This window comes from Amyelois transitella, chromosome 28 (genome assembly GCF_032362555.1).
Source record: "Amyelois transitella isolate CPQ chromosome 28, ilAmyTran1.1, whole genome shotgun sequence".
In the NCBI taxonomy this organism is placed as follows: Eukaryota; Metazoa; Arthropoda; class Insecta; order Lepidoptera; family Pyralidae; genus Amyelois; species Amyelois transitella.
In genome coordinates, this window is record NC_083531.1 from 3,375,206 (window position 1) to 3,395,343 (window position 20,138).

At 39.1% G+C, this 20,138-nt stretch overlaps 1 protein-coding gene across 1 annotated transcript in view; it reads right to left on the bottom strand.

Moving 5' to 3' along the window:
* The window catches only part of LOC106139673 (cytoplasmic FMR1-interacting protein), a 28,545-nt gene extending 12,127 nt beyond the window's left edge, over positions 1-16,418 (bottom strand). Inside the window, exons 1-18 of the mRNA XM_060952314.1 lie at positions 16,121-16,418; positions 15,300-15,436; positions 13,975-14,154; positions 13,295-13,476; positions 12,774-12,901; positions 11,971-12,068; positions 11,437-11,541; positions 10,277-10,362; positions 9,773-9,893; positions 8,824-9,015; positions 7,739-7,953; positions 5,938-6,068; positions 4,382-4,552; positions 3,628-3,710; positions 3,075-3,217; positions 2,384-2,557; positions 1,900-2,038; positions 978-1,064 (exon numbers count right to left, since the gene is read on the bottom strand). Of these exons, the coding sequence (XP_060808297.1) occupies positions 978-1,064; positions 1,900-2,038; positions 2,384-2,557; positions 3,075-3,217; positions 3,628-3,710; positions 4,382-4,552; positions 5,938-6,068; positions 7,739-7,953; positions 8,824-9,015; positions 9,773-9,893; positions 10,277-10,362; positions 11,437-11,541; positions 11,971-12,068; positions 12,774-12,901; positions 13,295-13,476; positions 13,975-14,154; positions 15,300-15,436; positions 16,121-16,196 (2,448 nt within the window). The 5' untranslated portion in view covers positions 16,197-16,418. The remainder of the gene's footprint in view (positions 1-977; positions 1,065-1,899; positions 2,039-2,383; positions 2,558-3,074; positions 3,218-3,627; positions 3,711-4,381; positions 4,553-5,937; positions 6,069-7,738; positions 7,954-8,823; positions 9,016-9,772; positions 9,894-10,276; positions 10,363-11,436; positions 11,542-11,970; positions 12,069-12,773; positions 12,902-13,294; positions 13,477-13,974; positions 14,155-15,299; positions 15,437-16,120) is intronic.
* Positions 16,419-20,138: the final 3,720 nt, after the last annotated feature.

The following is a 20,138-nucleotide window of genomic DNA, read 5'->3' on the forward strand; positions in this document are numbered from 1 at the left end:
AACTAAAGTGTTCAATAGATAAAGCCTATGTAAAATTTAATAAATATCCAAAGGACAAACTCTCCTCTGAATATATACAAATTAGATTAGAGAACTTAGAGCGAGATTGGACACTATTCAGGGAAAACGATAACAAGTTGTACAATTTATCATTAACGGAATTAGAGAGCACATCATATGTACTTGACTGTACATATGATGAAGTAGAAGAGAGCTATGTAGAGTGTAAGACGCTTATGAGTAACATACATAACGCTATAATTATCAATTAATTATCTTATTGTATATTTGTATATATATATATAATATATATATATATACAATAGTATACAATAGTTTGAAGAAGATAAAAAATAATAATTTTGCTTTGGAGATAATAAGTGGAAAGTTATGACAGGGGGGCCGTGTGGTTACCGGCACAAATATAATTCTGCTTTTAAATTAATCAAACAAAATTAGTGGAAAATTATTGTGAAAACACAAGAAGTGCCGTGTGGTTCCTGGCACAAATAAAAAAAGAATAGGACCACTCCATCTAGATGGGCTAGCAACCTGTCACTATTTGTATCTCAATAAAGGTAAATATGACAGCCACTTCTTTTTACGCACAGTACTTAGTCTAAAGATATGAAAGAAGTATCATTTGACACGTAAACATGAATGGATTCATACATACATATAATCACGTCTATGTCCCTTGCGGGGTAGACAGAGCCAGCAGTCTTGAAAAGACTGATAGGCTACGTTCAGCGTTTTGGCTTGATGATAGAATTGAGATTCATATATTGACAGGATGGTAGCACGTCGCCTTAAACAAGAATCCCAAGTTTATAAGCCTTAGTCGCTTTTTAACGACAACCCTTTGAAAGAGAATGAGTGGACCTATTCAAATTTTTTTATTGGTGCCGGGAACCACACGGCACACACACGGATTCATCTCAAAACTTATAAAAAAAAAAGGTTTTTAGAAAACTCACCACTACACCAGTAATGTCGCCCGCTTCGAATTTGGCGACCGCGGCGTCCAATGCGCGGTGCATATCCGCGTTGATACGTTGAGCCACCTACACAATGAATACATACATACATACATATGGTCACGTCCATATCCCTTGCGGGGTAGACAGAGCCAACAGTCTTGAAAAGACTGAATGGCCACGTTCAGCTATATGGCTTAATGATAGAATTGAGATTCAAATAGTGACAGGTTGCTAGACCATTGCCTAAAAGAGGAATCCTAAGTTTATAAGCCTATCCCTTAGTTGCTTTTTACGACATCCATGGCAAAGAGATGGAGTGGTCCTATTCTTTTTTGTAATGGTGTCGGGAACCATACGGCACTGTGAATGAATACACAATGAATCAATCAATATTATAAATACTAGAGGCCGCCCGCGACTCCGTCCGCATGGAAACCCTATCAATCCCGCAGGAACTCCGGGACAAAAAGGAGCCTGTATGTTATTCTGGGTCTTCAGCTACCTACATACTAAATTTCATCGTAATCGGTTCAGTAGTTTTTGCGTGAAAGAGTAACAAACATACATACTGTTAGTTACTGTTAGTGCAGAAAAAGCTGTAACGAATTGCACTGCAGCATACTCTTCAATAACGTCAACTTATATTATTACAATTATACAAAATTAGAAATCCAAAGAGTTAGTTCCTATTATTAATTGATTAGATCGAAATTTAAATAATTGATTTCACATTTTAAAAAGATTTAGATCAAAATAGATCCTACGTCAAACTCTGATATCAGAAATGGGATCCTAGTTATATTTGGGGTCAGAAGTGGGATCTACTGATACTTAAACAATTTTTTGTGACTAGTTAGGATCAGATGGGGGATCTTCTGATCTTTATTTGCTATATATCTAATTGATTTGTATAACTCACCAAAGCGCACAAATCCACATGTCTACCCAATAAAGCGACGTGTCGCTGTCGCAGCAAAGAGGCGTAACGTCCCGCCGCTGTTACCACGCCCGCGCCCCGGGCGCTGCATTCCGCGCGGTAACGCTTGTCTAGCAGCATGCTGGGGTAAAAGAAAATATATTTATATATGTATATATATACATACAAACATACATATAATGACGTCTATATCCCTTGCGGGGTAGACACAGCCAACAGTCTTGAAAAGACTGATATAGGCCACGTTCAGCTGTTTGGCTTTATGATGGAATTGAGATTCAAATATTGACACGTTGCTAGCCCATCGCCTAAAAGAGGAATCCCAAGTTTATAAGCCTATCCCTTAGTCGCCTTTTACGACATCCATGGGAAAGTGGTGGAGTGGTATCCTTTTCTATTTGTAATGGTGCCGGGAACCACACGGCACATTTTATATATTTTCAGAAGATTAAATCTTCTCAGTCACCTGGCAGCCAACTGCTTGTAATGCGCGTAAACTTGCTCGGACAACTTGTAAACGAACTGATCGAAACACAAGTTGACCTCGGCCTCCACTTCGTCGTATAAGAACTGCTTTCTGAACACCGTCAAAGCGTATTGTGCGCTGTCATTGTACAAGTCAAGCGGGTATAAGACGTACCTGTAATTAAAAAAAAAAGTTATCATAAATTCATTATTTTAATCTTAATATTTAGATTTTTGAGTGCGTCGGTGGTCGAATCGATAAGGTTGAAATTCGTGTGGCGCAAAAAGGCACAGGTTCGAATTCCACCCCGACCATTTACTCCAATGACTATTTTCGAAGTTATGTACATTAGTTTTAATACTAACCGATGCACTCACGATTGCAACCAAGATTCAAAGCCTACATCTTGCAGCTAAAATGTGAAACAGCATGCCTAGAAGTTCACTTATTGCAATCACAGATGGCGCTATACATAAAAACAAACTCTATCTATATAGAAGGCTCCTTGCTCCTCAAGATGTAGTCGGTCAGAATCCACGGTAAAGACATTTATTTAAGGAACTTTTACTTATATGTGCAACAATAATAGTGCCATCTATCAAACAGCACTCAGAGTCAACAAGCAACCTATTGCTAAAAGTTGTCTTATTGTTATCACAGATGGCGCTATACATAAAAATCAATCACTCACTCCATCATCGAAGGCTCCTTGCTCCTCAAAATGTGATCGGTCAGGATCCAAGGCATGGACATTTCGATCGGGAATTGAATGCGTTTCTCCATTGTAATGAGGTCGTTACACTCTTCGTTGTGCTGATGGCGGACAGTGCATTTCTATACGAAAATTGGAATCAATTATTTTTAAGATCTGAATGTGAAAATTGAAGACTGAGGGTAAAAAAATTGGTAATAAATTTCAGTACAACATAATACAGATTGCCATAGAGATGAACGCGGCTTTTCATTATTTTAGAAACTGTTGACTCTGTCTACCACTTTGCCTAATTAATTTCTTGTAAGTTTGTCTTAAGTATTTTTTAGTTAAAAAAATAATTGTTAAGGGTGGACAACCCTTATCACAAAGGGGTATGAAAAGGGGGATGTTGGCCGATTCTGTGTATCTTATTAATGCGCTTACAAATTTCATGAGAATCGGTCAAGACGTTTCGGAGGTTTACGGGAACGAACATTGTGACACGAGAATTTTATATATAAGATATCAAATGGATATAATATGTACTTACGTTAACTTTCCTGCCCATTGTCATTTCAAGGTAGAATTCCCTGTACCACAGCTGGGACAAATCACAGCATTTCTGGAGAGAGTCTGGAACAAAAGTTATTATTTTGGACTAATATTATAAAGCTGTTATAAATGTTAGCTATTATAAAGCTTAAACTAATATTTATTATTAATTTTTAGGCCTTGGGCTAGCAACCTGTCACTATTTGAATCTAAATTCTATCATTGAGCCTAACATCTGAAAGTGACCTATCAGTCTTATCAAGACTGTTGGCTCCGTCTACCCCGCAAAGGATATAGACGTAACCATATGTATGTATTTATGGTCACGTCTATATCCTTTCCGGGGTAGACAGAGCCAACAGTCTTGATAAGACTGAATGCCCCGCAAGGGATATAGACATGATTATATGTATGTAATGTATATCTTATATATAAAATTCTCGTGTCACAATGTTTGTCTCCGTACTCCTCCGAAATGGCTTTACCGATTTTAACCAAATTTTGCATGCATATTCAGTAGGTCTGAGAATCGGCTAACATCTATTTTTCATACCCCTAAGTGTTAAGGGTTGTCCACACTTAACATTTCTTTTTTAACCAGAAAATACTAAAAAGAGATTTATATGGCAAAACAACGTTTGCCGGGACAGCTAGTGTATGTATATGATTGTATATATGTATGTATATGTATGTATGTACATGTATGTATATGTATTTATGTGTATGTATGTATATATATTCAGCCATCATACCAGCCAAGTGCAGCATGTACGGCCAGTAGAAGCTCTGCCGGTGGAAGCCCTCGATCTGCGCCAGCGTGCCGCAGTCCAGGTCCTTGCGCAGCGTGCGCCGCCCGCCGGACTTGTCCGACACCAGCGCCTCCAGCTGCGTGCGCACCATGTACAGCTGCGTGGACGACGGGCCTGCGGGAGTTTGTATGACATTTGGATTTATTTCATTGACTGTATCATGTTTCGCACCATGTACAGCTGGGTGGACGACGGTAACATATTATAATTTTATTTTTATGACATTTGGGATGTAATTCATTGACTGTATCATCAGATTTATGTGCTGTGTGGTTGCCGGCACCAATACAAATAAGAATAGAACCACTCCATCTCTTCCCCCATGAATGTCGTAAAAGGCGACTAAGGGCTAGGCTTAAAAACTTGGGATTCTTTTTTAGGCGATGGGCTAGCAACCTGTCACTATTTGAATCTCAATTCTATCATTAAGCTAAATAGCTGAACGTGGCCATTCAGTCTTTGCAAGACTGTTGGCTCTGTCTACCCCGCAAGGGATATAGACGTGACCATATGTATGTATGTAGGATGCCGAGAGGTGCGGCCCCGGTTTCACGAGCACGAGGTATGACCCCGTGCTGGTTTCCCCGCTATTACGCCATTACGTGCAATAAACTTCCATCCTGGAGCATAGGATCTGCTCTTGCGACTCCACTCTGTCCGGCCGGCCAAGGCAAGCCAGAGGCGGGGATAGTGTCACTGTGTGTATGTCTGTGTGTGTATAGCGCATGTCTGTAAGTTCCCCAGGAAGTAGGGTCCGTGGTGTCGCCACAGGCCGCCCCGCGGGGACTGACTGCACTGGGAAGGAAACTCTTCCATAGAGGGCGATGGGGTCGTCACGTCCCTACGCCTTTATTATTAATATTTGACATTGAAATATTGACAAAATGATCATAATTAGACAGAGCCTTTATATGCTGCTAATTTAAAATATATATACAGGGTGACATTTAAAACAACTGCATCCTTTTAAACATAGGACTATACCCATGCTTCTGAGCCGTTTGAGCCTATTTTTATTTAAATTAAACGTTATAATTTTCACATTCAAAAAACCCTCATAAACTACGTCGCTTACTCTACTACTCTACACGCTTTATTAAAGACCAATACTACAAAAAGAAATTAAAACTAAACATGTAAATAAATGTCTGAAAAATAAATTATTTTTCTAGTATCAAGATCAAATAAAGTACAGAGTTGTCGAGATCGCTCAGCTGAATGAGTTGTGTCGTTGACCTCTGAATCTCACGCGTCACTTTTCCGCCGGCCGGGGTGATATGACGTATTTAGGATCGTGAATTTTGATACTTTTATTTTTTTCGTACTTTTTGAAATATAAACCGATAATTTTCTTTTAAGGTTTTTAAATATCCTTTAGATGAGTACACTAAACAGTTAAATTTATGCAGTTGAATTAAAAGTCACCCTGTATGTCTGAGGTATAACGTAAAATTAAATTACAAAATTATAAAATTGTTCCAAAATGGCTGACAACTCACCCACATTCCTCCTGGGCACTTTGATGGTGAAGCTGGCCTCCGCATCCTTCTTGCCGCGGAGCGCGGGGTCCTGCTGGGGCTCGCACCCCCGCGCCCAGTCGCCGCACGTCTCGCGCACCGACACTATTATACTGACCACGAGGACGAATGATTACTTTTACATATATATACACATTTATTTAACCACGAGGAAGAATAATTACTTTTACATATATATACACATTTATTTAACCACGAGGAAGAATAATTACTTTTACATATATATACACATTTATTTAACCACGTGGACGAATTATTACTTTTACATATATATACATATTTATTTAACCACGAGGAAGAATAATTACTTTTACATATACGTATACACATTTATTTATTTATATATTTTTGTAAAACAAGACCCCACATTAAGTTCTCTGTAAGACCCAATTTATACATACATACATACATATGATCACGTCTATATCCCTTGCGGGGTAGACAGAGCCAACAGTCTTTTAAAGACTGATAGGCCACGTTCAGCTATTTGGCTTTAAGATAGAAATGAGATTCAAATAGTGACAGGTTGCTAGCCCATCGCCTAAAAGTAGAATCCCAAGTTTATAAACGTACCCCTTAGTCGCCTTTTACGACATCCATGGGAGAGAGATGGAGTGGTCCTATTCTTTTTTCTATTGGTGCCGGGAACCACACAGCACTTTTACAGCATTACTTTTACATATACACATTTATTTATTTATTTTGTCGGGAAGGCACCAACACAAAAAAGAATAGGACCACTCCATCTCTTCCACATGGATGTCGTAAAAAGTACTTTTGACCTGACCCTTTACCAATAATAAATGCCTTGGGCTTGCCCTGTCGTGGGCCTGGTGGAAGAATTTCTCTAGAAATAATTAGTGCCCTTGTAATGAATTTCTCTTTATTTTAAGTGTTTTTTTTCCTTGTTGTACATAAATATATAAATAAATAAATAACATACATACATACATATGGTCACGTCTATATCCCTTGTGGGGTAGACTGAGCCAACAGTCTTGAATAGACTGATCGTCCACGTTTAGCTATTTGGCTTATTGATAGTATTGAGATGCAAATAGTGACAGGTTGCTAGCCCAACGCCCCAAAAAAAAAAAAAGAATCCCAAGTATGTAAGCCTATCCCTTAGTCGCCTTTTACGACATCCATGGGAAAGTTATGGAGTGATCCTATTCTTTTTTGTATTGGTGCCGGGAACCACACGGCATCCTTAAATACAGAGACATCATTTATACAATGGACACAATTTCAGCATAGGTACTTCTTTCGCCACCACCCACATCCCGACACTAACTAACTAACTAACTAACCAACTCACCTTCTGATAAGGTCCTTCTTGTTCTTGATCGCCTTCCTGAGCGGCTCTAGGTACTTCTTTCGCCTCCACCCACATCCCGACACTAACTAACTAACTAACTAACCAACTCACCTTCTGATAAGGTCCTTCTTGTTCTTGATCGCCTTCCTGAGCGGCTCTAGGTACTTCTTTCGCCTCCACCCACATCCCGACACTAACTAACTAACTAACTAACCAACTCACCTTCTGATAAGGTCCTTCTTGTTCTTGATCGCCTTCCTGAGCGGCTCTAGGTACTTCTTTCGCCTCCACCCACATCCCGACACTAACTAACTAACTAACTAACCAACTCACCTTCTGATAAGGTCCTTCTTGTTCTTGATCGCCTTCCTGAGCGGCTCTAGGTACTTCTTTCGCCTCCACCCACATCCTGACACTAACTAACTAACTAACTAACTGACTCACCTTCTGATAAGGTCCTTCTTGTTCTTGATAGCCTTCCTGAGTGGCTCCCTCAACACCAGCTGTACAAAGTCCTGGAGTTCAGCGTATATGGACCTCCTGGCCGCGTCTGCGAACACCGTCTCCATCCGCGCCATGAGCACCTGAAGACCCTTGATCATGGCGATCACTTCTATCATCGCGAATTTCTCTTCCGAAGTGTAATTGTAGCGGGTGGCCTGAGCGAAATAAAAAAAAAAGAAAAAAAATAAATGTCAAAGTCAAATAAAAAATCTAATATATTTAAACGAGCAATTCTTGTATATGTATATATAATCAGGATCTCGGAAACGGCTCCAACGATTTTCATGAAAGTTACAGATTAGGGGCTTTTCGGCTCAAGGAATCGATTTATCATATACCGTAAGAGCATCAGTTAGTATTCAAACTAATGTACACAACTTCGAAAATAGTCATTATGACATGGCCGGAGTGAGATTCGAACCTGTGCCTTTTTGCGCCACACACATTTCAACCGGGCACCTTACCCATTCGACCACCGACGCTAAAGTTTTATTTATTTATTTATTTTATTTATTTTTAACTTTCCGTACATTGATAAGTCTTAAGATGTTTTTAAAAAGCTATATGCTGATTGTCTATGAGATGTCTTGATGGAGTAAGTTCGCTGTCGCATTATTTTCTTTTCAAACTTTCAACAATCAATCACGAGTGACGACGCGCTCAACCAATAGCAGCGAAGAGTCTATGGCAACATCTTAAATGTCATACGCCATCAAGCCTATTACAGCGTGTATGATAAATCACGGAAGCAAAGATTTCACGGATTGCAGCATATACACAACCTCCGACACAACATTGTATGTCGTGCGGTTCCCCAGGAGTCACACCAGCCTACAGGATGATCTGCCCTTTATACTCAGAAAGCTGGCGAGGTCTGTGGGATGTAATAGCTTTTACGAGCACAGCTCAGTAAAAACTTACTACTTAGTTACACGTGTCGCGGATAGATGGCGCTCCACATAAAAACAGTTGCATTCAGTCATTTTATATCGCCGAAAGATGGCGCTTAACCTAAAACCACTCACCCTCTCATACTCTTCAGCGTCAGGCGGACATCTAGCATTGCTGGCGTGGTCTGTGGGATGCAACAGCTTCCATGAACAAAGTTCAGTCAGCACTGAACACCAAGAAGACAGTAACTGTAGTCCCCGCAGACACAGTTCGGTTACAGCTTTATTTTCCGCGTCAGAACCGGCCTCTTTGAAGGTAGTCGTGACCTGGGAATATATATATTTTTTTTAATTTTATTAATTTAGTGCCGTGTGGTTCCCGGCACCAATAGAAAAAAGAATAGGACCATTCCATCTCTCTCCCATGGATTACGTAAAAGGCGACTAAGGGGTAGGCTTATAAACTTGGGATTCTTCTTTTAGGCGATGGGCTAGCAACCTGTCACTATTTGAATCTCAATTCTATCCTTAAAGCCAAATAGCTGAACGTGGCCTATCAGTCTTTACAAGACTGTTGGCTCTGTCTACCCCGCAAGGGATATAGACGTGATTATATGTATGTAATTTTATTAAAAGGCGACGTGACAGCCTCTATGTAATCAATATTGGATTAGGCATTGTCTTCCATCTCACCTAACAAGTATTCCAACTTAACATTCTAAGGCTGTATGCACAATTACTTTAAAACAGACAATTCATAAGGATGTATGAATAGGGATGTATAGATATGGGTGTACGGATAGGGATGTATACATATGGATGTATGAATAGCGATGTATAGATTTGGATGTATGAATAGCGATGTATAGATTTGGATGTATGAATAGGGACGTATAGATTTGTATGTATGGATAGGGATGTATAGATATGGATGTATGGATAGGGATGTATACATTTGGATGTATGAATAATGATATATAGATATGGATGTATGAATACGGATGTATACATATGGATGTATAAATAGGGACGTACAGACATGGATGCATGGTTAAGGATGTATTATGAATATGTCGTCACCCACCTCATTGCTGTACCGGGCCAGTTCCGAGATGTAGTTCTGGTGCTCCTCGCGTATCTGCGGCAGGTGCACCATGAGGTCCGCCTGCGGCGAGGGCGGGTTCGGACTTGAAGACATTGGCCATCTGGAATTATATTCATTTAAAATTTATTGTGGTATTCTTTAAATTATAATGATTATCTCTTCTTCTGTGCCGTACAAAAAAGAATAGGTCCACTCCATCTATTTCCTATGGATGTCGTAAAAGGCGAGTAAGGGATAGGTTCACAAACTTGGGATTCTTTTTTTAGGCGATGGGCTAGCAACCTGTCACTACATATTTGAATCTCAATTCTATCATTAAGCCAAATAGCTGAGCGTGGCCTTTCAGTCTTTTCAAAACTGTTGACTCTGTCTAATATTCAAGGAATATAGACGTGACTGTATGTATGTATGTATATATGTGTATACAAACTCATCCATCTTACTATAAAGATATGTAGATATATAAAAAAAAATTGTACTCACTTGCTTGGATCGTAATGCTTGGACCTCTTGATATAATTGAAAGGTGCTATTTGCATGTCGCCAAACAAAGGTACCACTTCCAAATTCTGAAGAGAAAAAAAAAGACAATAATCATAATTGTCTGGAAACAAGCAACCTTTTTATGTTTGCAACTGGCCACAAATAAAAAAAAAGTTTTCAAAATAGAACGAAAATAAAAAAATTACGATCATAAGACAAGTTAAAGAGCAATTGTTAACATATAAGTCCCGATTGTATTTAATGTATAATGTCATTGTTTTAACGAAAATATCTTATATATAAAATTCTCGTGTCATAATGTTCATTCCCGTACTCCTCCGAAACGGCTCGACCGATTCTCATGTAATTTTCTGAGTATATTGAGTAGGTCTGAGAATCGGCCAACATCTATTAGTGATAAGGGTTGTCCACCATAAAAAAAAATTGTATTCAATATATACATACAAACATACAGTCACGTCTATATCCCTTGCGGGGTAGACAGAGCCAAGAGTCTTGAAGAGACTCTCGTGGCAATTTAATAAACTTACGAATGTCCATATTCATATGGTTCAATTTTATCATGAAGCCAAACGGCTGAACGTGGCCTACAGCAGACTATTGGCTCTGCCTGCCCCGCAAAGGATATAGGCGTGACAATATGTATGTATGTTTATATTTTCCGGTGACATTTATTCCTTTTACACGCCGTTTTCCCCGTGGTACGTCTAAAATTCAAAATTTTTATTCATTATTATAGAATACTTCATATCGCTTAATAATTGTCAAAACGTATGGTTTAACAACATTGGTTGACGTCAAATAAATTACTTAAAACTAAGTTTATTGCCGCTTCCAAGGCATCAGTGCAGAAGAAGCGGTAACAAATTAACAAACTGCACTATATGTCTATAGGTAGTTCCAGTCAGTAAGGTCCATTTATCTGTAAGTCTCGATTATAGATAGATAGATAAAACTCTAGTAGTCTCTGCCTACCCCGCCGGGAAAGAAGCGTGATTTTATTTATGTATGTATGTAGATAAAACTCTTTATTGCACCATAAAACACACAAAACAGACAGAGATGGTACAAAGGCGGACTTATCGCTAATGCAATCTCTTCCAGTCTACCTTAATTTTTTTTTTAGATGACCATCTTACCTTGAAAATTCTGTCGATGCGATCGAGACGAATCTTCTTCTTCTGGTCCAGACGGTTGATGTTGCAAACATCGGAGTCCATCAGGAACAGACCGAAACCCATTACCTTCAATAACAAAACAGGTGGTTTAATTTTATTTAACACACAAAATACAGTTTAGTTTTTTATTGAGTTATGAAAATTTAACACTGGCTACATTTAGTTTTTAGTTCTCAAGAATAGGTGGCGCTATACTGCACCTTTTTGTCTGTGGCCTGTGTTCTCACTTCGTAAAGAATTGTGCAAGAAAATAAAATAAGATTATTCAAGAAAACAGTTCTTTAATTAGAATTCTCAGTCCATAACCCAAAAGGTTATGGGCCCAGTTATTTTTTTTTTGTTTCTTTTTTTTTATTAAGTGGTCTTCCTAAAACAGTAATTTGGCTCCGCCGCCTTTTACGACATCTCATGGATGTCGTAAAAGGCGACTAAGAGATAGACTTATAAACTTGGAAATCGTCTTAAACGGGTTTTACTGTAATTCAATATTTTTACCTTGACCAGCATGTGTTTCTCGCTCGGCGTCAGATACATTTTTGTCTCGAACATGTGTACGCAAATGTTGACGACGTCAGCGAGCAAATCTTCATATCCTGTGGCGAGAAACAATCAATAAATCAATGTAGGTCACTGTTACTAGCAGTTTTTCATATCCTATGGTAAGTATCAATCAATTTCAAACACTGTTTCTAAAAGTTTCTCACATTCTGTGGTGAGAAACATACAATCGATGTAGAACACTGTCACTAGCAGTTACTCATATTCTATGGTAAGTATCGATCAATTTAAAACACTGTTTCTCGAAGTTTCTCACATTCTTTGGTGTGAAACATACAATCAATGTAGCACTAGCCGTTTCTCATAACCTGTTGTGAGAAACAATAAATCTATGTAGATCACTGTCGCAAGCAGCTTTTTCCTTTTTTTATTGATTCTGACATTAGTTATGGTAACAACCTCGCCTCTCTTTAGAAGAGACTGGGTGCGTCTTAGACCACGACCCTGGACTTGTGTCTTATGTTTTTACATGAAGCGTCTGACCTCCATCTGACCTCCGCAACCTTTGCAAGAGAACCTAACCCGCATTGGATCACATTTATACAATCCAGTTACCTAAATGTGCAGGTTTCCACACGATGCCTTCCCTCACCGCAAGAACATCAGTTAACACTCAAACTAATCTACACAACTCGAAAAAAAAATCATTAGCTGAAGTAGGACTTGAATCTGTGTAGATACTCCACTCACACGCACATCTCAACCGCTCGACGTTCCAAATTCAAATGACGACGACTTACCATTGATCTTCTCCAGGGCGTCCTTGACAGTGTCCCGGATCTTGTTCTGCGTCGCGAGGAACATCGACAAGTTCTGTGATTCCTGTAAGCTTTGACTGTCCGACATCACTTTTAGGAACTGAGCAGCTCTGTCAAATAATAACGATGGAATATGTTAATATAATATTATTTTTAACGATCGGAGTGACTAGTGTAAAAACGATGGAATGAGAAAGATAATATTATTTTTAACAATCGGAGTGACTAGTGTTGACCAACTGAGCTTAACATAACTGCACAAAAAATAATCTATCTAATCGAGAACCTCCGCCTTTCCTTGAAGTCGGTTAAAAAGTAAGCATAACCTTATTTATTTTGCGAAAATTTAACTGTATTAAAAACTTGGCATTCTTCTTTAAGGCGACGGGCTAGCAACCTAACACTAAATGAATATCAATTCTATCATTAAGCCAAAGAGCTGAACATTGACTATCAGCCTTAAAGGATACAGACGTGAATTAAATATTAAATTATGTCTTTACCTCCTATAAGTAGAATAATCGTTCTTGACAGAGCTCTTCATGTTCTTTAGCTCGTCGAGCACGGCAAACATGTTCACGAACTTGCCGAGCGTCAGCAGGTACGCTTCGGAAACGAAGTCGCGACGTTTCTCCGCGTGACACAAGCGGCGCACTTCGCCGCAGAAACGCTCGATCGCTTTGCGCTGTAAATAAATAAATATATGCGTGTGCTACCGTTTGGCACCAATAGAAAAATGAATAGGACCACTCCATCTCTTTCCCATGTGTGTCGTTAAAGGCGACTAAGGAATAAGCTGGTGGAGCATCACTATTTTTACTCCTTATCGATTCGACACCAGGATATATTTTGACATAATTAGTGATGACATAATTAGTTTTACATTCATTCATGTTTTTTAAATGTAGACAATGTGCATTCGTCCACGATTTAGATTTAGGAGATCTATATTTGTAAATTGACGTCCGATGAAAATGCTGCAGTGTAGTTTGTTCCGCCGCTTCTTCTACACATGCGCTTTGGAAGCGGTAGTAGTTATAATTATATTTAAGTTATGTGACCAATTGTATCCAATTTTGAAAACAAATCTATTCTATTCTATTCGATATCGTATATCCTGTACGGTGCGCCCTGCGTACCATTTAGAAGGCGTTGTGAGATCGCATTATCTTAAATATCTTACTTGAAAATACATAAACTGCAGCAGCTTGTCCACCTCCGGAGCTAAGACCTGCACGGTCCTCTCGTAGATGTGCACCCGGTCCGGCTGCTCGTTGGACCTGGGCTGAGGGATGGCGCGGCTGCAGCAACGCCACGTGTACAGCATCACGGCGTGGGCGTTGCCTTCTTCAAGGAGCTCGTTCTGGATTATTTATTAATTTATTTATTTATCTCTCAAAAGGAAACAAACAATTACATGGATGTTTATAAATGCGACCTTATATTGTGATGGATAAGCCAATAAAGGTTTCTCTGTTTACTTCTAAAAGGCAAATTATAAATGTATGTGTGTTACATTCATATTATCTAGACAAAAAAAATATAAGAGTTTGTAGGTAGTTAAAATTTTTTTATCTTTAAACTTCTTTCATAAATTTTTATCCTAACTAATATTATAAATGACAAAGAAACTTTGCTTTCTCTTCATGCGTTATCAAGTGAACCCGAAATCTACATGCGGGAAATGTGGATCTGCCTGCATGTTAGTTACATTTTTGCAGAACTCCATTGATTTTTGCAAAAGAATGTATCCTATGTTGGAACGCAGTTTTTTAACTATATGCATACCAAGTTTAATTCAAAACTGTCCAGCAGCTTAACTGTGCAAGCAGAACAGACATACTTTCGCATTTATGATATACTAGAGGCCGCCCGCGACTTCGTCCGCATGGAAACCCTATCAATCCCGCGGGAACTCTGGGATAAAAAGTAGCCTATGTGTTATTCTGGGTCTTCAGCTACCTACATAACAAATTTCATGGTAATCGGTTCAGTAGTTTTTGCGTGAAAGAGTAACAAACATCCATACAAACTTTCGCCTTTATAATAGTAGTAGGAAGTAAGGGTTGGGTATGCAAAAATTTATCAACAAGTATATTACAATAAGTTGGGATTTAAATTAAAAAAAAATTGAATTGTCGCCATCATATATGTTCTGTTATATGATTTTACTAGCTGTGCAGACTAAGTCGCGGCGTGGAATAGTTATTTTGGGCATCATTGAAGCCCTCAAGGATGAAAAATGTTCCTCATTTTTTTTTAACCTTTTTTCAATATTTCTTTGCTCTTTGCAGTTGCAGCGTGATGTTATATAGCCTAATGACTTCCTCGATAAATTATCTATTCAACACAAAAAGATTTTTCAATTCTAACCAGTAGTCCCTGAGATTAGCATGTTCAAACAAACAAACTCTTTAGCTTTACAATATTAGTATCAATATATCACCGCTATCACATCCCTTAACAAAGTCTTGACTTTACTATGGGTATACAAGCAAGATAACTCACCAGGTTGGCATGAACTGTAGCCTCCTCAATGTACTTAGCGATGCCGGTGACAAATCCATTGCGGTCTTCGAAATTAGTATCAAAGTTCGCCTGGTATAAGATGGAGCAGGGTGCGGCTTCGATGCATGGCTGCTCGTCTGTTGATATAAATAATCACGTCTTAATCCCTGACAGGGTAGACAGAGTCTTCAAAAGAAAATACAAAACCACGTAGATTAAAATTTTAAATCTTTTGTAACCATATTCAAGGAAAATATGATTATCATTAAAATATTTATGAATATTTTGTACAAGATCCTGGGGGACACCTTATTATTTAGAAATGTACTATAAAACTTTGCAAAGTTTATCCAGCCTTTGGTGAGTCACTTATGGACTGGAAATTTTTAAAAGGAAATTTGATTTCTTGTTCAATGTATACTTTCTGTTTCTTACCAATAGTATACTTATTATTTGTCCTTTTAGTTGAAATGAAGACTGTCAAGATTTATTTTGTTATACTTACAAGAATTCCTTGCCAAATACTGTAAGAGGTGTACTACTACCGTTGTATTTTAGGCGTAAATAAATAAATAAAAAAAAATACATTAGACTTTAAGTTTTATTTAAGTCTTCATATCCTCCTGGAAATGGCTTAGAGATAAAGACAGAGAAGTGGTTAAATATGAAATTATCACCGACAGCAAATAACGAAAACAAAACTACATTAAACATAACTTTGTCATCACAATGTAAACAGTGCTAGTACCAACTCGGTCGCCGGAAGGAAACGGCCTCGCCCGTAGTGGCCCATTTGTTTAAAAAACAAAAGCAATTCTCACCTGGTAATGTAAGCTCGTCCAACACATCAACGTTGGTCAAAGCATCCGAAAGAGACACTTTTTCACTCACAGACATGATTTTATCCAATAATTTACGAAATGTATATTTAAGACCTATGAATGTTTTTCCAAAGATTTTAGTACTTTACAAAGAGTTAGGCCTACTCATTGTGTGAGGAAGTATTTATCTAAACAAAATTTTAATTGTAGAAAGCAATTTGTTGATAAACAGCGTGAAAAACAAACAAAATCACAAATTTAGTCACGAAAATTCCTATTGCTACCATTTGGGGTGACAGGCAATAGTGTTGTGACTTCAAGCTTGCGGTTGCGGTTGCAATCGACACTTTGATATATCGATAGCGATTAATCGATTTGCTCAGTGATATATTACATACATACATACATACATACAATCACGCCTCTTTCCCGGAGGGGTAGGCAGAGACTACCTCTTTCCACTTGCCACGATCTCTGCATACTTCTTTCGCTTCGTCCACATTCATAACTCTCTTCATACAAGCTCGGCGGTTTCGGGTACTTTTGACCTGACCCTTTACCAGGACGTCCTTAATTTGATCAAGATACGTTCGTCTAGGTCTTCCCACTCCGACCTTTCCCTCCACACTCTCCTTGTATATCTGCTTAGTCAACCTGCTTTCATTCATCCTCTCCACATGACCGAACCATCTTAACATACCCTTTTCTATTCCTGTAACTACATCTTCTTTCACATCACAACATTCCCTTATCACGCTGTTCCTTATCCTGTCACTCAATTTCACACCCATCATACTCCTTAACGCTCTCATTTCCACTGCATTTATTCTGCTTTCATGCTTCTTTTGCCATACCCAACTTTCACTCCCATACATTAATGTCGGGACCAACACGCCCCTGTGCACAGCCAGTCGAGCCTTTTTGGATAGTTTCTGACTGCTCATAAAGGCATGCAAAGCTCCATTCATATCTATCATACTTGCCATCTGATGTAAACTTTGATCCTAGATATACAAACTCTTTCACTTGCTCCACTTTTTCTCCTCCAATCAAAATATTACATGCTGTCATTTCTTTCTCCATTTCAAAAACCAGTGTTTTAGTTTTACTTACGTTCACTTTCATTCCTTTCTCTTTTAAAGCTTCATGCATACAGTTTACCATCTCCTGTAACTCCTCCGCTGATGACGACAGTATAACCTGATCGTCGGCATAGAGCAGACATTTGACGAGTAACTCATTCATCCATAATCCACTTTTAGACTCTTTCAAATCTGTCAAACAGCTATCCATAAATAGGTTGAACAGCCACGGTGACGCAACACATCCTTGCCTAACGCCTTTCTCAATCTTAAACCACTCAGTGTGCGCTCCGTTTATCCTGACACAAGCACTCGAATCCTCATATAAGGATTTCAGTGCTCGTATTAAGAGACTGCTCACCCCATGCATAGAAAGTGCTGACCACAATTCATTCCTCTCAACTCTGTCATAGGCCTTTTCCAGATCTACGAATGTGCAATAGACTTTTTGACTCTTGGCCAAAAACTTTTCGGCTATGCACCGCAAGGAAAAGACCTGATCAGTACATCCCATTCCCTTTCGAAATCCCGCTTGAGCATCCCATATTTTGTCATCAGTTTCATTCCTGACTCTATTAATCAATACCTTAGCATACAATTTGCCGACGACGCTAAGCAGGCTTATACCACGATAATTTTTGCAGTCCAGCTGTGACCCTTTTCCTTTGTAAAGTGGCACGATAACAGCCTTACACCAATCTTTTGGTACTCGGCCGCTTCTCCAACACAAATTGAAAAGGCAGTACAACTGACTAGCTACTACGCCTTTTCCTGCTTTAAGCATCTCGACCGACACTCTATCACACCCAGCAGCCTTTCCCGCTTTCATACTCTTAAGTGCTTCCACAATTTCGAACATTTCAATTTCGCCTTCCATCTCATTCTCTTTTTCTTCGCTATAGCAGAAATCTTTCTTATTTCCTTCCTTTTTTTCAAATAAACTTTCAAAATAGTCCTTCCATATCTTTAGTACACATTCTTCTCCTTTCACAACGCTACCATCCTGGCATCTGATCCTAGTCAGCTCTCTGGTTATAGTATTTCCTCGGGCTGACCTTACGGATTTCCAGAATACTTTCAGATTTGACTGAAAGTCTTCTGATAGCCTTTTATCAAAATCCTCTTTATACTCTTCTTTCTTTCTAATCACAGCTTTCTTAACCAAATCTTTCATTTTCTTATATTCCTTACGTGCTTCATTCACATCTTCATCTATAACCTCTTGCATTCTTAAGTTAGCTTTTGCTGCTAACAAATCCAGCCATGCTTTCTTCTTTAATCGCACAAGTTCTTGCACATCTTTACTCATCCACGCATTTTTGTGATTTTTTCCTTTCCTTCTTCTACTTACACCACACACTTCAACAGCTACTTTCACAATTCTTTCTTTAAATTCCTTCCATCCATCTTCAATATCGCTCATTTCCTCTAAATCTTCAAATTCATCCTTCAGTCTATTAATATACTTCTTACCTACATCCATATCTTGCAAATTTTCTACTTTTACTCTTTCCAAAGCGCTGGTTTGCTCCCTTACCCTGTGCCGCCAGCGATTGAAGATACCCCTTATCCGGGATATCACCAGTAAATGGTCCGAGTCAATGCCAGCACCGCGATATGCACGGGTATCCAGCACTTTGTTCTTCAATCTTTCATCTACAATCACAAAGTCTATCATACTTTTTAAAATACCTTCCACTCTTGTGTAGGTGTGGATCTCTTTATGTTGAAACATTGAGTTCGACACAAAAAGATCCCACTCTAGACAAATTTCTAATACACTTCTTCCATTATCATTCACCTTTTCGTCACCAAACGCACCAAGCACCTTTTCATATCCATCACGCTTTACACCCACCCATCCATTAAAATCACCTAACATAATAATCTTCTCATTTGGCTTGGTAACTTTCAATACTTCTCTTACACTATTCCAGAACTCCTCGTTTTCGCTTTTTGCTGATGTTGTACCCCTCGAACCCACATCCCAAGGTGCATAAACACCTAGAACGAAGATCCGAGTGATTCCAACTTTCAGCCTAATCCATAGAAGACGAGGGCTGACACACTCATACTCATTCACGCACTCAGCCATTCGTGCAGAAAGAATTAGACCGACCCCTTGACAGCCTCGGCTGGTACTGGAAATTCCAGACCAATACGCCGTGTAAGGGCCGTGCTGCGTCGCGTCGCATCCTTTCCGCTTCGTTTCATTCACGCACAACACATCCAAACGTCTTTCATCCATCATCTGGCATACTTCCTCAATCTTATCCTTCATTCCTCCTCTTACATTCATCGTCGCAAAGCGGCTTTCAGCAGACCGCATACCGCTCCCGCCGGGAACGAGACGTGATGGGGTGCGGACACCATCGCCGCCATCTAGGTGCTCTTTCAAAAAATTTGCATCCATGCGATTCCCACGAGACGCTAGGGAAAAATTTTGTCCGCCCCAGCAGAGCCCCGCATGCCAGGGTAAGGCTAGCCATTACCTGGGGGTCGCCCAACCCCATGGCGGAAGTGGCACGCTCGAGACTAGGCTCGCCCCTAGCCATGCATCCATCGGCGCGGCAGACCTTAGATTGGCAGGGATTTACATTAAAGAGGAATCCCAAGTCTATCCCTTAGTCGGCTCTTACGACATCCGTGGGAAAGAGATGGAGTGGTCCTATTCTTTTGTAATGGTGCCGGGAACCACACGGCTTATGATATATTCTAAATGAAAAAAAAATATATTTCGTTTATTAAACAGCTTGGCTAAACGAGCTCATTGCCTGAGTATAAAAAGAGTGTTATTAATTTAATGCTTTAATTAAAATAGATATGTATGTATATAAAATTGTTTGATATCGTTTCATTTAGTAGGTACCTATACGGTACCTTCTTTCTTCTCTTTTTGTAGTTCTAGATTGTATTTTGACAAATTTGACTCTTTT